Raw genomic sequence first — 22,414 nt, forward strand, 5'->3', positions numbered from 1 at the left:
CTGAATATAGAAATAGGTAGTGGAAATAGATTAGCTATTGAATCAGGAATACTTTATAGCATGTAGAGAGGTGTTTAGCTGAAAGGTTGTGTGTGGCTCAGTGGGCTAAGCCTCTGTGCCTGTCATCAGAAGGTTGCTGGTTCAAGCCCAGCCTTGGCAGAATAGTTGCATCTGTGGGTCCTTGAGGAAGGCCCTTAACCCCCACCCCCATGCGTGCCACTGCAGGCGGCTGCCTGTTTCTGCCCAACTTGCTCTCACCTATCATTGTGTCATGGGGAGCCAAATGAAGTAAGTAAACAAAGACTTTCCCATGGCATCAATAAAGTTTCATAAACTTAAAACACATGACAAAACAGTCAGTAATCAACGTCCTTTGTTAATATCACCATACATCTTCTGGAAATACTTACCCTATTCAGGGTCATGGGGGGTTGGCTAGGATGAGTCACTGATCTATCACAGGGGCACATTCACACACACCAATGGGCAATTTAGCAACTCCACTGGGGGGGGACCAGAGTAACCAGAGGAAACCCCATGACAACACAGGGAGAACATGCTAACTCCACACACATGGAACCATGGCAGAGACTCGAACCCAGGTCCCAGAGGTGTGAGCAACAGTGCTAACCACTGTGCCACCCCATTAATATAAATGCAGCTGAAGCAGTAATAACTGCTAATAAGTAAATACCAAACATTCTTGGCGTAAAACATAAAATTGCAAATCTAGATCCTCGGAGCATGCAATGTCTATGTATACAACTGTATAGCTATATTTCAATTTCAAAACATTATCCACTTAGGATTATAAACAACACCACATGGATTTATTAAAAATTATTTTAAGATTTTTCTTTATATGCGTTTAGTAAATAGCAAAGTGTAGACACATATTGAACCACCAGTTTAACTCACAAGTACCTGAGAAAATACAGATGACAACTGACTGACTAGGAATACAGAAACGTGTTGGACTGACTAGGAATACAGAAACGTGTTTGACGGTAGCAGCAGCACAGGTGAGATGAGCAGCCATATGCATACCTACTACCAAACAATTTCATAGTTAAAGCAGGTTTTATTCATTCAGCCCACCAAAAATCCAAACATTTTCACTTTACAAATCTGAAATATTATTCTGAATCTACAGTGACAAACCTTCCCTGTGGCAGTATATTCTGTTCTTAGCCAGAACACCTACATACACACGACTTGAGTATATTTGCAGATTAAACTTGAAATGAAAGGCCAGGAGATACTTGCATTATTACTCTTTAAAAACATTGCATAGAATGCAAGCTGTTACCAGCCCTTCATTGCCCAGCTCTCATAAATTATATACAAAAAACAACAAAGTAAACCACATAAACAGTTTTATAAAAGTGTCACACTCATTTGTGGAAAAAAATTGTGTGAATTATATTTTTTCCAGTTCATTCTCCATATCTGACAAATGTCATGTTACCAGTGGAGTCACACTAGAACTAGGACTTTTTCTCAAGAACGAGTAAGTGTGCCAGTTTTGATTTCTCTGATTTAACATAATATATGCATCCATTCTAATTATCTACAGTGTAATAAATGGGTATAGTGTACATACAGTATCAGCTGCAAGAAAAAAATCTGCAATGCAATTAAATAATGTAATACTGATTAAACAGACAAGGTAAGAATCCTTCCAAATAGCATACGCCACCTGCAGGCCTGGAGGGCCTCTAGCAGTCCTGCCTGTCATAGCACGTTGAGGTTAAAGCAGCCCAGGTGAAATACAGTTTGCCGCTGGGGCAGACGCACACCTCATAAACTGTGTTGGTAACCCTTGGCAAACCTCCAACGCCCTTGGGCAGCTTGGGCAGCCGTACTGTTTCTGCATCGAGGATCAGCTGCGGGGAGAAAGCGAAATTGTGTCAGCACAAGCGTTTGTGCGTCAAAAGGTTCTGTGTATTAAAATCCATAGTGACAGCATGCATGATGAAGCTTGCTTCAGATGAAGCTTGCTTCAGATGAAGCTTGCTTCAGATGAAGCAGGAAAATATGGAACATTTTTAAGTTACAAAATTTAATTATTATTATTATTTTTAATATTTAATAATATGACGACATGCTCGAGACGATTTCCTTAAAAACTGTAAATCAATAACTGCAAATTTAAGGTTTTATGAGCTCTTTTCTGTGCAGTGGTGAATCGGAAAGGACCAGTGAGCATTTATCCCACCATTCCTTCACTTGTGTGCAGGATAATGTCAAGGTTGGATGCAGCTTCAGTGTTGCCCCCTGCTGCTTTGATGTGGACACCTTTGGGAGCATCCATCCTTAAAGACCTGGTGGGCGACTCCAGCCTGTAGTCAGAAACAGAGGGTCTCAGTCAATAGGTGCTTTTCCACTGCACCAAGTTTCGTACTTTTGGTGCTTTCGCTTTTCCATTGACTTCCATTCGAATACCAGTACCAAAAGTTCCGGTACCAAAAGCGCCAAACCAACTGATGAGGCATCTGGAGGGGCAGGGTTTCAAGGGAAGTGCTGGTGATTTGCCATATTGTTTTAAGAACCAGCCACCAGGTGGCAGCAACTAGCTACGTTTTTAATGCTCAACTGAAAAATATATACAGGTGAAAAAAAACGGCAGGATACAAAAAATGTTTTCTATTTATTAAAAACATTTATGAAAGCTAAATGCTTTATGAAATAAATGAGCTGAAAAATGGATGAGGCCCTATAAAATCTACATGAACAGTATCAGACAAAAGTCTGGACCTACCTGCTTTTAATTAATTTGTTTATTTTGTTATTCACCTTATAGTAAAAGGCCTCAAGGTGATGAAGTTATACAAATATTGCATCGACTAAAAGACACTTTCAACATTTCACAATGTTCTCAAATTTTAGCTACTTCAGAATGCCTCTTTTTGCTTCGATAACAGCTTTGCAGACTCTTGGTATTCTTTCAACCAGCTTCCAGATGTAGCCATCCGGAATGCTTCTCCAACAGTGTTGAAGGAGTTTCCACAAGTTCTGGGCACAAGTTAGTTGCCTTGCTCGTGATCAAACATCCCAAACCAGCTCTATATGGGGTCAGGTTGGGGACTGACAGTAGATTTTCAGTGGTGTGTCCAGACTATTGACTAGGACTGTATAACTACAAGTTCTATCCTTGAGTGACCAATGCCCATGTTTTGTCATGTGATTATTAAGCAAACCAGCATCAATACTTGGGCTAGTTACCCATACATGCCATGATGGAGACTTGAGTCTGAGCTATAAGGGAAACCATCTTAGGCATGATGGTGAACCTAACCCCTTCTGTTTGGAAGATTGGTCTAAACATAGAATCACTTAATTTAGCTTCAGGCTACCTAGACTCTACACAGTTCCTAAAGCTGGTTAGCACAGCACACATTCTCATGGGGTCCGCTGTGCAACCTGCAGCCTGCTGTTTGAATATCTAATAATATAACTTTATATTATGGCTTGAAGGTAAACATGAACCTTACAAAGAGCTTGCAGAACTCTCCACAAACATGGGAAACCTGATGGGAATGAATGTGCCAACAGCTGAGGCAAGGTAGATTAGGCGTTGGTTCCACCATGCAGCAAAATTTGTACTTACCTCAAGTCTTTTAAGGGATCACTTTTGACCAGTGGGGTTTCTACAGAATGCTGAAATAGAGCACCTTCTGGTCCTGAAAGACATGAACACCCTTCAACATCCTGTAAGCATTTAAACCACAATGGTATCAGTGCTTCTGCAGCACAGGTGGATCTGGGAGGCTAATGTGCTAACACATCGTGGAAACAAATACTGGCATTGAAATTTTTTTGTATTGGGGTTTGTCCATTCTCATTCAAATATGCCAGAAGATGACTATCGGTACGAGGTTGAAATAAAGTCAGCCGGAATAGGTGTATGCATCTGCTTTGCCAAGTGGAAACAGCTGGGGATGTTGTGTAAGTGGGAATGGATTGGAAAGCTAGCAGTACGGCTTTTACCCAGGGCTCAGTTTGTTTTCAGTCATAACTACAGAGCAATTGTATAACAATAAGAATGAAAGAGGTGACAAAGTACCCACATGCATTTGTTTGCATTTGATACAGAACAATGAAAATCAGGACAAACTGCGTAAAAAACAGTTTTTATCCGAAAGCAATCATGGCCTTAAACTCAAAACAGAACTGTTAATTTTTATATTTCATAAGTGCAATTTGTGTATCCAGTGCAATTTGTATAGTCAGTGCAATTGTATAGTTAGTGCAATTTTGTATATTTTGTAATATATTCTTTAATCATTCTTATGCCTGCACATTCTCAATTTCGTTGTCAAGTGACAATGACAATAAAGATTCTTATTCTTATTCTTGCTTGGTCTATTTAAACAGAAATATTTTTGAAATCAGGAAAATAGTTTATTGGCTTTTAATGCCAATAAACTATGTTGTCTGGAGCTCACTGCCATGTCCATTCGAATGCCCCCCCACCAAGCCCCACTGCACAGGTGGGATAGCCACTGACCACCACCCATAAGCAGATTCAAACAGCACACAAACTGAGTTACCTCCGTTAGCCAGGGTTCACCAGAAACACTGAGCGGACAGCGGCCATGCAGGTACGATAAACCAAGACACCAAGGTCATGTAACATCACATCCGCCCACAAGCACAACAGCCCACTTTTTATTCCTCTTTTAATTTAGACTCAAACAAGCCAGAAAAGCTGCATTGGGGGAGGGTTTGGACAAAGGAAAACCAACTATTTAACCAAAGTTAGAAAAAACTAAAACAACACTTTGAGTACATTTCTACAATATTTCTATTACTCGTTATTTGTTAAAATGCACTAGTAGAGTATTTATTCATATTTCTTTGAACGAAACATCTCTATTGCTGGATCCTCCCCACCACCACGTGATCATTTAAATGTTTCACCATCTCGGTGAAGTCAGTATGTAGCTAATCCACTTTCTAGCAAGTTACTTCTTTAGAAACATGAACGTGATACATACCCGTGACACGCAACTTCTCCACCCCCAGAGCCACCTTGTTCCCATCAGCGGAGAACAGCATGTCGCCTTTGTCCGAGGTGACCTCAAAGCTCTCCTCCTGTACCTTCACCATTCCAGGCCCTAAATGGAAAGAAGCCAGTGAAAGCCCTCAAATAGCTCCTCAGTTTCAAGCCTTAAAGTTCCGCTTGTCGTGTGTTAGTTCGATGTTAAGCATGGGTTGTGCCACTGTATCAGTCTTAAAATCCATCAGGGGTGGGACTTTAAATCTCTAACAGAGCGTTTCAGACAGAGTGTGAATAGAGATGTACAGTATAAGATAAATAATGTGTTTTGGAACATCTAAGCGTATAAATCTATCATAGTAGGCATTCAAAAACAAAATTATGAGCAGTGAAAATGAGCATGATAGGTCTCCTTTAAAACTGTTCTGTTAAAAGTAATAAAAATCCTGCTGAGCATCATGGGAAACTGATCCATCTTTGTTTTCGTTAAGGGGAGTTATCAACTAATGCCTTTAAGCTTTATTCAAAGACAGGCCAAATAAATAGATCTAACATCCCACATAGTGCAATGATGAAGGATGCATAATAAATGAAATAATCAAATAATATTTTTCCAGCTGTCCTCTCCCTAATTGCATTCCTTTTTTTTTTTTTGCAAAACCCATAGTCCACAGATTAAAAGGAACAAAATAACAGCTTCAATGGACTTCTGGGTTTTGAAGTGATGAATGCAAGTTACTTTTGGCAAAAGGGAATTCAGCTAAATGATTTCACTGGAAATTATGCTAAATAAAAGGAAATCAATTTATATTAGAGGTATTTTTGCTATTACTGAGGCTGGCTTTTGCTTGTACGGTTATACTAGAAAGTATAATTTGTATATTTTGACTAGCTAGTAGACTGATGTTTGGCCAGTGCATTCAGAATTTGTTCCCATGCACTGTCACGGTGCTGTTGTCTCTGAACATACCTGAGTCTGCTTTGAAAGGCAGATAGTCCACATAAAATGCGGATGAATGCTGTTCAGGTCTTTTGTGATAGAGCCTTTTAAATCTTTCTAAAAGTGTTAGAATACAGAGCTGCAGTAAACAAGGTAACATAAGGCCAGAGTGTAAAAGCCTGCTCACCTACAGTCAGTCTGCCGCTCACATCTCCGTTGTCATTACGGACATTGAGGGTGACATTCTGAGATGAGTGCAGAAGAAGAGACGAATCCTGCAGATGATGAGCATTGAGGAAAAGAAATGTGATGTTTAAAACACTGCCCTTCAGCCGAGTCTCTGTATTCATGTGGATTTAAAAAGAGGAGCAGATTATGGTGAATGTTTCTGATAAGCAGCCACCTCGTAATCTGAAACACAGCCGTTTCTTAGGATAGATAGACTTACTGATATAAGGAATTTCATCTGAAGGAAAAGAAAGAAAAATGGCCTGTTGATGCAAAGAAACTTAGGAATGATCTCTGACATTTCCCTGGAAAACTCCTTTGCCGTTGCATAGACAGAAGATGCTATTTTTTCAAGGCTGACATAAGGCCAAAGGCAACTAAATATATTAACGGAGGGTTAGCAAGCTTTCAGATCCATAATGGCACTAAAGAAAAAATGATCTGAATCCCACACTCAAAAGTAATGCATAAATTCAAAGTATAAGAGTGGTGGAATTAATCTGAAAACAAGACGGAATAAATTACAAGTCAGCTGTAATCAAGAGTAAATCGTTTTTCTGTGGTACAATACAGATGTAAAAACTGAACTAGACAGTACAAGGAAAGGGGACAAAATCTTTACTGAGCATGGCTGTCATTTATCATGATCTCATTAGCATGTCATTTTGTGATGCCGCGGGGACGGACAGTTGGGGTTTAATTAGCAGGTTACTGGCCGTTAGTGTGTTATAATGTGTGTGACAATGTGTGTCCCTGTGTATTCCACGTATTTTATGTTGTCGTTATGTACGTATGTTATGCTTATGTGTCGCGCTGCGTATCGACCATTTGCAAAGTGCATGTGTTTCGTTAATGAGTCACCCCAAATGTGCGTGTTATGCACGTAGCCGTCTCCCTCTGTCTGTGTAGCCGTCTCCCTCTGTCTGCGTAACCGTTACGTGAGAATCCTTGGCACTGGTCAGTATAATAAAGGCGGGACTTCCGGTGAAACCGTCAGCTGTTCCATCCAAACCACCATGAGCTCGCAACAGTAAATACATTCGGTCTTCTTGACGAGGCACAGATATTGACACATATACTGGGGTAGTTTCCTGTTCTACAATAAGATTATAATGAAACACAGTTTATGGTGAGACCAGGATTAAGTGGACCGATCTTTAATCATTGTAATCAAGAATATTGGTCATAAATTTCACAGCTGTATGTATTATCTGACTTTATTTTAAATTACTGGATACAGTAAATTATAGTGTCATTTAGTTTTAAAAGGAAGACAAATTATGAGCTACTAAAGCACAAATATGACAGGTGAACTTGAGGAATGACCCGAGTTATGAGTGGTAGCTTTTTAACCACTTGATAATTTTGCCATGACAACATAAAAATAAAGGATGAATTACATAAATAAGAGACTTCTGGAGAAAAAAAACTGCATGGTTACATAATATTTGAATCAACAAAGACTGGGCCAACAAAGAATTAAATTTAAATCAGAAAATTAAAACTTATTTATGCAAATTAATTGTAACCCAATAAAAGCGAAAAGAAATTTCTTCTGTTCAGCCAAAAAGTTACTGATATCTTGTTGGATAACTACATGGATAGCTACATGGATAGCTACATGGATAACTACATGGATAGCTACATGGATAACTACATGGATAGCTACATGGATAACTACATGGATAGCTACATGGATAACTACATGGATAGCTACATGGATAACTACATGGATGGCTACATGGATAACTGCATGGATAGCTACATGGATAACTACATGGATAGCTACATGGATAACTACATGGATGGCTACATGGATAACTGCATGGATAGCTACATGGATAACTACATGGATAGCTACATGGATAACTACATGGATAGCTACATGGATAACTACATGGATGGCTACATGGATAACTACATGGATGGCTACACAAGGGCACTGCAGCCATTCTGTGTACTCATGACATTTCACAACCAGCTCAATTAATTTATTTAATTCATTTTTAAAACTCTGTGAGGTATTAATTAGTCATATGAGGCGTGCAATTGGTCCAGTCAAAAAATACATAGGTGTATAGGATGTTCACTGCAAGTACTGGGTGACTTTTGCAGAGGTTTTCAAATGGTCCAGCTAACGCATTTTTACAGACATAATATCATCATTTCACATCAACCTGAAGATCATTTAAACCTCAGTTGCCTGCCTAAGCCTTTTGCACAGTACTGAATATACAGGAAACAAAAAGGCAATTCAAACAAGCAGAAAACACATAACACTCAAAGGTCAAAACAATAATGACTGCTGATTGGTTACCCCGTACCAGCTAGCAGAAGACGGAAACACTGCCTGCAGCATTTTAACAGAGATGATCAAAGTCAATGCTACTTAGCATAATATCCTAGATGCTAAACTGAAGCATATTAAAATAACCAACCTATTAGACATGCAATAAAAAAATCCACACACACACACACAGAAATGCAATTACACTGAGATTGCAGGGAATGAGGTATAATTCAAGAAACAGTGCAGTCCACCTGTAACCCGACTGGTTATGGATCCCAGAGAGCTCAACCGAATCGGTGAAGACTTTTATTAAGCTTTAATGTGCTAAAAAGCAGCCTTTGGCAGGTTAATGAGACAAAAGCTCCAAGAAGATAGCTTACCTCTCTTGAGTGAATCTCCTGGGCATAGAGTGGAAACAGAAATTCAGATTCACCCTCCAGTCTTACACCATCTGCTGTCACTTGTAACAGCCCCATCCCTTCCTAAAAATAACAGTAAAGAGGGGAAAGAAATGGCGTAAAGAGAAATGGCTAATCACCTCAATTATCCTGCAGGCAGAGCGCTCCTGCCCAGGAGCGTCGGAAATACAAAACAAACAAACAAACATACAAACAAACAAACAAATGATAGTGTGTTCCTTATATTTTATTATGAATGTGCAGATTACTGAGGCCAATTTGCTGCACATGCAGAGTGCGAGGATGAAACATATTACCTAATTAAGATTGTAGTCCTGTTAGTCTTATTCTAAATGATGAAATCTTTAAAATTATTTTTAAGTCTTTCTTGTATCGCAACCCAACTATGAGAGTTACACTGCACAAAAGCAACACACTGATTTAAAGAAATCCACAGACTGGGGTGGTTCTGAGACACAGGTCAGCAGATTTGGGTTTGACTGACCAAATACCTGTCATGGGCTTTGTGACAGAAGAAATAGTAACTAGAGATGGCGGACCTGGCCTGGTAGCAGCAGCGTTTCGAGTAGCTGTGTCTAAGATAAGCAGCCAACCCCGCTGAGATTGACCAGAATCGGCCCTCTTTAGGAATGACAGCTCAGACAGAACACCGCGAGAAGTCGGTACATATTATCATTTGTTAAAAAGTATCGTTTTGCAATCGAGCATTCCAGATGCTAGAACCTACGTGTCCGAATACCAAATGATGTCATTCTGAGTAAAAAACAGAACAAGACATGCACTGTTGTTTCTAAGCATCAGTTAGTATGATCCAAAAAAGTGATAATTACAGTTGTGATTTGTTGTTTAAAAGAAGTTCACAGATTGACTCCTTTTTTCTTTTGTATGGTTTGATTTTTTTTTTTAATGAAATATGGCAAGTTGAGTATCTTGATAAAATAGCCAAGTACGACGGGGAACCTTTTGCTTAGCACTACATCTCCTGTCCTACTTTCTTCGCTTGTTGCGTGTGTTCGTGTGTGCGTGTATTTGTGTACATGCAAACGCATGCCGTAAGCTCCGGGGGGTGCTTCTCCTTGAACACTTGCGTACAGAGTTGAACCACATGACTCGGAGAATCCAGATGGCCAGTGCCAGGTTCACAACCAGGACGGCCAGTAAGACCAGCACGAAGAGATAGAGGCAGCGCTTCCTCCACCCGTAGATGCCAATCTTGTAGATGTCGGAGCTGGTACTCGGGACGGCGCCGCCCTGCGACATGGACAGGTACTCCTGTCGGACCATCTACAGTGCAGGAAAAGGCGGCACGTCAGAAAGGCTAAACCCTCGCTAGATATTATTTGTGTGCTCAATCAATGCTTTTATCCTAAAAAGTACAGCGACATGTCATTAAAAAAACTCTAAGGGGTGATCAATAGCTCCGTGGGCTTCCTGTGCCTGGAATATTGCTGGTTCGAGCCCCGGCCTGCAGCACCTCTTCCAAGCAACTGCTTCACAAGCACATTCACAAATGAATAGTATACCTTATACTGCTTTTGTAGAACAAATGATCACTCAAACTGAATGCTGAAATTATAACATGCTCACAGATTTTTTTGTGCACAGTTGTACACAGTGTACAATGCATTAGAGAATAAGCGATGAAGAACTTAGTCTGAAATGTGATTCATTTCCAGAAGCTACATACAATAAGGCGACACCTCGATGTTGTTGACACCTAGATGGATTTAATACATTTTGAAAATTGGCTCAACCAACACAGAGAATCCACTCAAGTACACAGGCATCTTTTACTCACTTCAACACCCCCCATTGACCAAAATCAAAAAAGCAGACGCTACACTTAGACCCAAACTGGCTTTGTATTGTCCAAACTCTGATTAAGCACCTTGCTACAGAATACAACAAAAGCATAATCAGTACACTATATACATTAAATATACATTGATTCAAATATAAGGTTTTATTAGCCTATCAATTTTATACTGTGATTTGCCTGGCTCCCACTATAGAAAATCGATTAATACCCTTCTGACCAATCAGATTGGAGAATTCAACAGTGTCATAGCATAGCATCTGTATTGGCTTGGGGCCTAAAGCTGTCCCAGGAAGGAGTTTGTTTTTCTCTCCCTTCCCCAATATCCTTGACCACAAACTCATTGGTTGTCCCGAGAGTTAATGTGCTGTTGACCTCTTTTACCCCTGACACGCCAGTCCGTTTTAATTGCTTTGTTGCCTTAACGAATTTCCTCCCCAGAAAAAATACTTTTTTTGCAGCCCTAAGAAAAAAAAACTTCTCTTCCATCCCCATGTTGTATAGTCACCATGGAAACCAAAGTGCATCTGATACCTTTTCTCTGACAGCTGGCAGGACGCCACAGCAAAGATCTACGGCACAATGAGCAACAGTGCACCCTGGTCCTCTCCCAAACTGAGCCCTTAATTGCTTTATTTGAAGAGATTATTTGGGCAGTGTATCGCCTCAATTAGGAACCAATTAATATCTATCCTCCTAGTCAGTGGGACATCCATCCCAACCACAAGCACATTATTCACCTTTAGAGAGCTCTCCAGTGAGCTGTCAGACAAACATGGTATGTCCTCTACAGGATTATTCAATCCAGGAAGTGTAAGGCACTTTGAAACAATGTAATGTTGTGAAAATGCGCCATATAAATAAAATTTAACTGAATTGAACATATATCTCAAATGCCATCTCCAAAAGCCACCGAACATATCATGCCTACATTATGATTTACAAAATTATACCACCACAAAAACAGTAAAGGTCATTTTCATGCTGAAGTCCCCTAACAATATTCATATTACCTCTGTTTCTATTTTTTTTAATTATAAGACCAAATATCTTTAATGGTCATCGTGGATGTTACAAAGATACACTCCACAGCAGTATTTTTTAAATGTGGTCTCGTAACAAACAATAAGCTATTGGCCTCAAGAACAGCTACAGTGATAATTGCAAACACACAGGGGATGATTAGGAGATGAGTACAGTTTTTTGATTGCAGTCACAGATTTTTTTTATAAAATTGAGGTTGTCCCCACAAGGTAAAAAGTAACAGGTTTTTATCACGTTGTGGGGAAATCTGGTCCCCACAATGTAATAATCACACACACACACACACACACACACACACACAATTAGGTATCTATATCTTTGTGGGGACTCTCCATTCATTTCCTTGGACATAACCCTAATCCTAACAATGACCATGTTAACGCCTACCCAGCTCTACCCTTAACGATAACAATAACAAGACTTTTGGCATTCTTAGTTTTTAGATTTTTATGTAATTGATTTTCCCATTGTGGGAACTGAATAAATGTCCGCACATGGTCAAAATAACAGGTTTCCATCACAGTGTGGGGACATGTAATACCATACATACATGACCACACACACACACACACACACTTGAGGTTCTTCATATTGTAGTGAAAAGTCTGGTTTCTAACACCTCCGATTAAAGACAAAACTCCAACAGCCAGACCATACAGAAGCCATATAATTAAGTATAATAAGCTAGCAGAGCCACAGAATCAGGCGCAACACATGACTTTTAGCTAATATCAGTCACTGGCTAGTTTAGGGAAGAAACTTAGCTACCTTAGGGACAAGGTTGTGTATAAAGAATAATTATCATTTATCATGCAACGGAATCGGAAATATGGTGGTTTCATGATCATGTTCAGTACTACTGACCAAATCATCAGACTCTCAAAGATCTTGTCAGATCACCTAAAAATGGGAGTTTCATCAAAAGGATTTGCAACATCAGAATTATGATCCAGCACCACAGGCTGGATACAGATTTACCCAAAATGCACTAAAATGTCATAAATTTCAATATCATACCATGGTAGCAGATGTCAGGGACGGTGGTTGACATATGACTTCTGTAACTCGCTTGATATTCTTACAAACAGGTGGCTTATAAAGATATTACCAAATGATATGAAATTAAATTATATTAAACGAAATTGAAATGACATTGTAATGACATTTCCAAAACCATAAATAGCTGTTTTGCTGTCGGGACAGTTCCTCCTCATTTAAAGGACTCCCTCTATACAATTGACTAAGAACCCCACTTTCTCAAAAACTATCTACTCTCAGAACATCTCGTCCTGTTAGGATTTCAGTAATAAATTGGGTTTTCATTAAACGATTGCTACTCAAAATAAAAAATACATAAAATCTGATTCCCACTCTGAACACAGCACAGAAACTACACTTGACAGAGCGACAAAAGAACTTCTAATGAGCGCTGCAGTTTTCTGAAAGCTGTAATTTATGGCTGGTTCTTCTGGGCCTCCTGTTGAGTTCACTTAATGTTATTCTAATTAGTCAAGAAGGAAATGACATGGGTTTCATAAAATGCCTTTACCCAGCTCAATAACAACTGGAAAACCTGCAGTGTTTCCTAAAACAACACTAGGGCTGTTTCTCTTCTCCAAATAAATGATGCAAATAATCATATTACTGAATTCTTTGCTATGCATGGTGCATGTTGTGCAATGTGCCAATGCACAGAAGCTCAGGCTTTTTTTTGCTGTATCTAGAAATCAGCCCTTGAATTCTCAGGCATGAATTAGCTTATTAATTTACAAGTTTCTGGATTGCATGGAACCACAATGGTTACAAAGTCAAAAAAAGATTTTCCTTTTGGGCTCGTGCAACTTGCTTTAAAATCCTGCTTCCTCCCTGCTGGCCCTTAGGCTACAGAATGTCTTGCTTGGAAATATCTAGGATGTGCATTACATACAAATAAACCTGGCACTGTTCTATACTCTTATATTTCTCCAAAGGAAAACAGGGAGTTTTTAAATTATTACACTGAAAGTTTGTATGCATCATAAGACAAACACCAATCAGAATCACAGGATTCACATCTTTGCCTGAAACGGACATCTCATTTTCAAATGGTGCAGCCAAACACAAGAATCAAATATGTTGGAGTAATTGATACTGAGTATCTCCAGCGAGCCAGAGCCACCCTTTCACGCTCCGTGACACACGGGCTCTGCAGCCCAGGAATGATGAATGGCCCCTATTTTATAACACAAAACACATTAGCCCAAAACGCTAGTGTGAGTGGACATCGCGAGGGCACAATAAGGACCACCTTGAAGGGCTAGGCTGGCAATTTAGTCTATATCACACCAATATAAAATCATTATTAAAACAGTGTCAAAAATCTAGATTAAGATACATGCATAAGGTTAAAATAAAAACACCCTGGTAGACTTTGAGATGCCTTAACTGTGTTGCAGACAAAACGCTTCACATAAACCTAAGAAATCAACTGCAGCTTTGCAAAAACCCAGAGAGAAATATTCTCTAATCCTTTATCATCAGAATTTTTTAATGAGTGCACAAACATCTAGGGGGCAGCACTGTTGCCTCACACCCCCAAGGTTGAGGGTTCAAATATGGGCAGATTGTACATCCCCCCCCCCCCCCCCCCAGTTTTGCACTGTACCCCTCCAGGTTCTCTGGGGTCATCCTGTACTCCAAATTGAGTTGGGGGGGCCATACCCCGATATTCTGGCTAAAATTGCCCACTGTGGCACTATTAAATCTGGCCTCCTAATCATCCCCTATATCTAACTGGTGAATTCTGTCCTGCCCCTTCACCACTTTAGCTACTGTATGGTGAGCGTACTGGTGCAGAATGGCTGCTGTCGCATCATCCAGGTGGGGGCTATATAGTAGTGGTGGTTGAAGTGGCTCCCCACTGGTTCTGTAAAAGCTTTTTGGGTGTTTGAAAAAGCGCTATATAAATGTAACTTTCTTTGATTCATTCACTCATTCAACTCATAACTGGGCTCTCTAAATTCCCCATAGTGCATGATTTTGTGTGTGTGTGTGTGTGCACGTGTTTGTAATTATTACATTGTGGGGACCAGATTTCATTTTTCAGGTCCCCACAAGGACAATCTCAATTTTACAAAAAAATCTGTGACTGCAATTAAAAAACTAAAAATGCCAAAAGTTGTCCATTTTGTTTGGTTACTTATGGTTAATGTTAGGGATGGGTAAAGGTTAGACTTATGCCCATAGAAAAAAATGTGTGTGTGTGTGTGTGTGTGTTATAAGATAGATTAATGAACAAACCTCTAGGTGTCACAGGATAGATTTTTTTACAGGCTATCGATACGTTTTTTTCCTCCCCTAAATGGGACCATTCCCATTTTGTAAGATCTAGTAACAGCATTACTGTATTTCATTTACAGCATTCATTTATATTTATTAAACACATAAATGAAAGTTACCACAATCTCACACTTCGTAGTCAACACAGAAGCCAAGCTTGTTCAGCAATCTATCACCCCCTTGCACTGACGGCATCAGGGAATTGTCGGGTACATAGCAACAGATCAACGTGGGTTTGACCAGCTTGAGTCCGAATTTCCGTAAAATCCACAGCTCCAGTTGCTGCCCTCCAGCCAGGCCACAAACCAAATGTACTATAGTAACCCAAATAAACATTCTTCAAACAGCCTCGCCATTGGATTTTAAAGCCTGGGGAGGAATCCGTTTCTAATTTATTTTACGAAGTTAAATGCTCATTAGGTGTCCTACACGGTAAAACCAGCCTCTGTGCTTATTGAGATGTTATTTATGACATCTAATCACAATAAATTTGGTTTTACCACTGCGATGCCCCTCCAGAATCAGGTAACTCAGGTAACCTCAATGGATTTTTTTTATCTCAACTCAATATGTGTCAGAAGGAAGAATCATCAACACCACTGTTGTTTCAAGTTGCTGCTTTTACTGAAATTAAATAAAAAGACTTGTGAAGCCCCATAGTGAAACCGCATGGTCAGAGCAGCTCTTTGCATCCTAACATTACCTCATTTCGAAAACATAAATGCTGGTCGTCGGGACAGTGAACCAATGGCTGCACCACACTCCCCTACACTGAAGTCCACTGTTCACAATCTCACCCTGCTGTCATGCCCCCTCCCCCCTAAATATAGTGCTTGGTATTCCTTACTCACTTTAATCTGTACCAAAGGGCAACCAAAAACGATCAATAAAATTCTTGATTTTACCAGATGTAGAGGTATTGTCCCTACAATATCTCATTAGAAATTCATAATTCTCTAGTCTTTTTAATTTCATAAAAATTTAATAATGAATTCAAACCAAGTACTAATAATTTAATTTCTTATTTTGTTTACATGCCTTATTATACCAATGAATAGAAAATAAAATTTAAAAATTGTAAAAGAAAACTAAATCTAAATTCAAAACTCAGGTCAAATGTCATTCAGCGCAGTGTAAGGGCTTGAAATAAGTGCACTCTGACGGCAAAGTACAGGCACGAGAGTTATAATCTGCCACCCCGACTGCCTGAAAAGCAGCATCAAGTCAGCATTTTCGGAGTCTGGCTTGCCTACCCTTGCTTGTTGGCCGAGTACTGCTTCTTCTGCAATGGCAAAGCTAGCTTCCGTGTGGCCGCACTCGAGTCCTCAGACGTCTGTCAGGCGTTCAACAGCTGTGTGCCATAAATCTAGCCCTGCACAGGGCTGAGCAAATCACTGGAAGAAGCCCCCCCCCCCCACTCTACTTCCAGTCCACGCTTATGTAGGTCCTCTGTCTCCTCTCCCATTATATATCCAGAAAGATAGACGCCATCTATGACAGTACAAACAGAACCTTTACTTAGAGACTTGTAAAGTCGCCCGTAGTAGAAAGTTTCCAGCACCACAATTTATAAATAACATAATACACAGCCCCATTTTGAAAGTGAGTCACAGCAGCATGGAGTCATTCCTGAAGCATTAAGTCTCTTCTAATTTGAGGCTTACTGCCTTGACTTCAGAAGCACTGCAGTCCATTACTTCATGCCTTCATACTCTATGGTTTTACCGACACAAAAATGGGAGAGCTCCAAATAAGCAAGTAGTGAGACGGCAAAAGCTATTTTTAAGGACTCTAAAAACAGAAAAACGGTGACCAAATTAACGTCAGTAAATGCGGGCGTGTCATAAACAGCCAGATTTGTGCCGTCTGTATGGAACGCAAGCCCTCCATGAAGGGGCAGGTCCACCAGTCTGCTCCACCTTCGCATCCAATTTTCCAGTGTTGGCAAATCACAACAACACAATAGCATCCCCTGAGGTAAACACATCATGTTCTTCGCAGCATGAAACGTCCATAGACTGCACAACATTTAACAGAACCTGCCGTGACCAGACTGATCCTGAAGGGGTTGGAGGGGGGGCAAACATAATTACGAGGACGCATGACTGACCAAGGAGCAGAAGGAACACCATGGCAACTGATCCAGAACTTCTAATATTCCTTTGAACATAATCAAAGGCCACTTGCTTTGGAGGAACATTCCTAGAGTGATTGTGCAGCTGACATTGTATTTGGGGTTGCTGGCATCAAAAAAATTGCAAGGAAATTCTATCTTCATAAATGCAGTCCAACAAATTAAAAAATACACCCATTTCTTTTAGCTGAAGCATAGGACAAGTCTGTAAAGGTTCCCCTATAATTTCCTGTTCTCTGTTTTGATTTTTATTTTATATTTTCTTTTTGTATAGGCATGGACACTATGATATATACAGTGCACTTTCTAAAGCTAAAAAGTAGGAGGAAACAGGGTAACATTGCCTTTTAATACACTGACATATTTGCAACTTATGTTTACTCAAAAACAAAAAAACACAATACAATTATTCTTCTAACCCTGACTCTCATTCACCATGCCCTCACACAGTTTTTATGTCTGTGTGTATGCACAGAGTGATGCATCTTTCCAACAAACTATCTCAGGAGACCTTTCATTCAGTCAAATGGAAATGCAGAGAGCAGAGAATTAATGTAGACCGAAATTATAAAATTAACGGTATGGTATCCAGAGGGGAGACTATAACCTCAAGGCTTCTCGAGTCATGGGGTCCAAGTCGAGTCCAAGTCTTTCCATTAGTTTTGCTGAGTCGAGTCATCAAATTTGTGACTTTGAGTCCCAGTCGAGTCGCCAGTCAGTGACGAATCCCCACCTTTGTATTACACCCTTTACCTCGAACCTATACAAACAATTAACAATATCGTCAGCCCAGTATTTTGTCATCGGTAGAGGGTACACAGCGCTCAAGAAGAAAAAAAAATCTTTTTCCTGAGATAAATGTTCACAGATGGTTGGTTAAAAGGTGTGATTTCCTTTTGTTAGAACTATTTTCATAACTAATACTTAACATTATGTAATATTACTAATGAAATATTCACTACCGAATTATTATAAATGACAAATTACATTAATCTTAATGTACAAACCATGGCGCAGTGTTTGTCCTGGCATCTTTAAAGAACAAGCCTTCTATATACACAAACAAAACAGTCATTAAGTACGCCTACAACGGGATTATCTTTTGTTCCATTCTTTTTATTTTATTACATGGTCCTACACACTGCAATGGGGACTGGAAAACTTCAATTACTTGTTAAACAAGCCGACGTATTCCGAGAAAATCTGCATTCTTGGTGGACTATTCAAGTAACACTTTTGACAGTTTAATTAAAAGCATGACCCGATCTTACCTGACCATTCGGACTGTAAGACTAATACTTCCGTAAATTGCAGTTGTTTGTTCTATTAGTTCTTTTAATCAAGAACCAAACGATTTTCCGGTATTAAAGTTACAGGAAAAAGACTGGAAACAGTTTCCCAAAAAAAGGAAACAAAACGCTTGAATGGTACTCCAATATATGAATTCCTAGGAGTCTTAATCATCGGTTTAAAAAAGGAAAAATCGTCACTGGTTATTTGTTTTACCCCATCGGATGTGGACTCGATCATTTCCCTGTGTTAGCTAACATAACATTTCTGTTTAAACCGAAACACTTCTCTTGCTTGAAACTAGAGCGGACATAACTAATGACTTTAGCAGAAACGCACTGGATAAGGCTTTATGGCAGGGGAATGAAGGTACCGTAATTGCTATAATACGAGTGAATAGCGGCTGACCTTGTCTTTTACGTTTTTTTCTTTTTCGTAAAGAAAAACATATTGCGTTAACACACGCACAACATCCAGTATATTGTCATATTTCTATAAATCTTGTATTTACAAAAAAAATCTGGAAATATTGCTGTTCTTACAGACACTGTGTTTTGGGACTGATTAAATTCAAAAAGCGGCGCTAGCGAGGCTTCTCAGAGTATCTCTTCTGCAATAAGGCAATAAATAATAGAATATCAACACTGTATAACAGTATTATCATCAATACAAAGAAAGATATCCGAAAAACACTGAAGATGATTAAGAGGCGTCCAACAGAATGCAGAATGACTTAAATTCAATAGCTATACTGTTAACATTAATGTCAGCTAATATGCATCTTCAGGACATCCCAGAGACAGAAGCATTTCATAAGTTTACTATTACGGAAAGTTGAATGAGCGAGCGCTTCGATGCGCGTGCACGCATTTGGAGTTCACATACTGTCGATTCTCTCGTGGAAAATCCCGTTGAGACCAGCAGATCTTGTAAATTGGTTTCAGATGAATTTTCCGCCAGCTAAACTGGTCTGCCTTACTCAATGGAATGTCTCCTGTTAAATACACTATGCCTACTACAAAACGACCGCTATTTATATACCAAATGACTAATTAGTAAAGCAGATCGATCTATTTTAGTTGAAAGCACTTGAAATTTCTGCTGGAACTACCAATAATGTAGCCATATATTCACAAAAAGACGATTAAAATGGCAAAATGTCGACTTTTCTTTTTGCCGAGATACCGAAGAACAGTCGTCTGTAATGAGGCACAATGCCAGGTGAACTGAGCGGAAAACGGCTACGCATCTGTCAAAGTGCGAATCCGCCGGCTGCTTCTTAATCCTCTGCGCAAGGTAACGCTGTGCAGTGACAAAAGTAGCAGCTGACAGCATCGATCAACAGCACCGTCCCTCATCCTCCTGCCAAAATGCTTCTCATAAGCAGGGAAAACAAAGTTATGCTGTCATTGCTGGCCTTTGTCCCCCTTGGTATCAGCGCACGCATATGAAGTCCGAATTCGCGAGACGTTTGTCTGTGCTGTTTTATGGGCTTGAATGTGACATACGGAGATCATAATACCACATAATCTGCCTATGCAGTTTATTATATTTGGCTAATGTTTTTTTTTTTAACTATTCTTTAGAATATACTTACTTTGAATAACTTAATTCATTTTCCAGATGAGGATCATCATTCAAGGGGAAAAAAGCTTAACATTTTATTATTTAATAAAATAGGCCCAATAAATTATTACACAATTGAGTAAAGAACACTTTTCCAGCAAATGTGTAATCCATTGCAGAAATCATGCGGGTGTCCGCATCAAATATGCATAAGTTGAAAATTATGTCCATGCAATGTGGATCTTAATCCACCTCGTAAAAATATAATGGTGTGACTTTTTATAAAGTCCTTTGCACATATGATGTAGTTCAGGGGTGTCAAACTCATTTTAGGGTGAGGGCCGGATGAGAAGAAAATGTGACCATGTGCGGGCCGAATTTATTATTATTTTTTTTTAATCATAGTGCATCAAATTACAACAAATGCACTATATTCTGTAAAACTGCATTTAACAAGTCCTCAGGAACTGTTCATTAACACTCATTCCTTTTTAATACTACTACTACTAATAATAATGATGATAATAAAAAAGATTTGATATTTAATACTATTGTTCAAATCATCCCGCGGGCCGTATTGGACACCATAGTGGGCCGTATTCGGCCCGCGGGCCGTATGTTTGACACCCCTGATGTAGTTTGTCCATGACAGGGTTAAGGTTTACCTCGAACATGCTAAGAGGAAGAACCAGCTTTGAGTTACATAAATAACATATGCGATACTTAATTCCAGTTTTATCTATGTTTAATATGTATGATATGTGAATAGTCGCCGTCTAATTACAAAACAGATTGTCAATACGTATGTTATGGCAAGTCTTCACGCTTAAGGCGTCCTTCAACAACTACTGTCCTCTAGTGGTGCAGGGAACTATAGCATTTGAATATTTTCACTGAACTGCGCCTCGTGTAAATGCGGGCCGACCGCCAGGATGGCACCCGGTGTTTCATGCCCCACGATTTCAACTCAAATACTGCAATGACTTCTCGGACTTCATTATAAATCAATGCACTGGATCCAACTGAATACAACACACCTAAGGAGCCTTAAAGGGATGCTATGAGAGGGTCTTCGAGGATTTGCACTACCTCTAAAGCATGCCACCAGAATTTCAAAACATGTGTTTCACCATAGACTAAAGAAATGCCCAAGAACCCCAGCGTGACTGCGTCTTCTGAAAAAGCCCAGTATCGGTTTTAATATTTAATCTGAGCTATTTGCAGTGTATTTTCTATACTCTGCATCAGTAGAGAGGCATAATACTCAGGGATTTCTGGACCTCATTTTACAACAAATTCAGTTCATCAAAAGTAAAAAAGAAAATCATAGACATCCATCTATTATGCAAATGAAAGACATACTTTAAGTGGAACAGATCTGCACATTTATTCATATAATAATGTAATCATAATCAAGGCAGCTTCCATTTTATGAGGACACCCCAAGGTAGCTTCTGACTTGTGTTCTTTTTGTATTAAGTATTGGTAAAATATTACCGATTACAGGTGATGCTCCCTAAGGATAATCTCCAGTTAACTAGATAAACCGAGATTACTTAAGGTCCCCAATCTTTGCATCGCTCTTTCTACAACTGCTTACGCGCGCAATTGGCCATTCATCAGAAGTTCAGCCCCGCTGCACTTACGGCTGGCTCATTCCTTAAAAGCTTTATATTCATTGTATGCTTTTGCTTCACTTGTGTTGCTTTAAATAAAAGCATGTAGTAGATAAAATACATGTTAATTTCCTACATCGCCATTCATCCTGAGGAAGTGTAAACACTAATTCATTCTTGTGGATCTTTGCTGAATTTCCTCCCAAAGTTGCAATATCGTTCAGGAAGAGATGAATTTGTCTTCCTTGGACGTAAATGATCAAAGTCCACTGGAAAACCTCCTGATAAGCCTCCTATAGCAGTTTCATGTTAAGAACACATTAGAAGAGATTTGCACTTAGAAAATCTTCAGCACAACTTACAGCCTTGAGGCTATAGTGATCCATCACTAAAGAAAGGATCTGAAATGCAGACTCATTCACTGTGTTTTTCTGGGGTTTTTTCTACCCCATTAACCTACAGTCATCCCATATATCCATACAGTTGAGACAAATGACGGTTAAAAAAATAATAATTTACATACATTTCCTGAAGACACTGGAAAGCAACAGTAATCTTGAGGCTCAGGCCGCAACATTTAAAAGCACGTCAAAAAAAGTACCAAGCTAATTCATCAAAGTGGAAGGTTGGAGCAAAAGACTGCATCCACACAGACTCAAGGAAGTGAGTTTGAGACCTTTGTGTTCTAGAGGATTAAACAAAGCCACTCTTAAATCTGGGTTTTCTAACCCATGTGTTCAGTCAACCCAAA

General features: G+C 39.4%; 1 protein-coding gene across 3 annotated transcripts; it reads right to left on the reverse strand.

Annotated features, from left to right (window-relative positions):
* Positions 1 to 1,061: 1,061 nt before the first annotated feature.
* sgcg (sarcoglycan, gamma) lies at positions 1,062 to 19,848 on the reverse strand. 3 transcript variants are annotated; one of them, XM_023813771.2, is made up of 8 exons: positions 19,367 to 19,848; positions 9,972 to 10,163; positions 8,841 to 8,942; positions 6,130 to 6,217; positions 5,001 to 5,120; positions 3,611 to 3,683; positions 2,219 to 2,342; positions 1,062 to 1,886 (listed from the first exon to the last, which is right to left on the reverse strand). In XM_023813771.2, the coding sequence occupies exons 2-8, from the start codon at positions 10,161 to 10,163 to the stop codon at positions 1,719 to 1,721; spliced, it is 867 nt and encodes a 288-aa protein (XP_023669539.1). In that variant the 5' UTR covers positions 19,367 to 19,848; the 3' UTR covers positions 1,062 to 1,718. The 3 variants fall into 3 exon arrangements, with proteins under 3 accessions (XP_023669539.1, XP_023669537.1, XP_023669538.1); XM_023813769.2 differs by lacking the exon at positions 19,367 to 19,848 and adding an exon at positions 18,463 to 18,825; XM_023813770.2 differs by lacking the exon at positions 19,367 to 19,848 and adding an exon at positions 16,311 to 16,773.
* Positions 19,849 to 22,414: the final 2,566 nt, after the last annotated feature.

Source organism: Paramormyrops kingsleyae, chromosome 17, assembly GCF_048594095.1.
Source record: "Paramormyrops kingsleyae isolate MSU_618 chromosome 17, PKINGS_0.4, whole genome shotgun sequence".
Classification (NCBI taxonomy): Eukaryota; Metazoa; Chordata; class Actinopteri; order Osteoglossiformes; family Mormyridae; genus Paramormyrops; species Paramormyrops kingsleyae.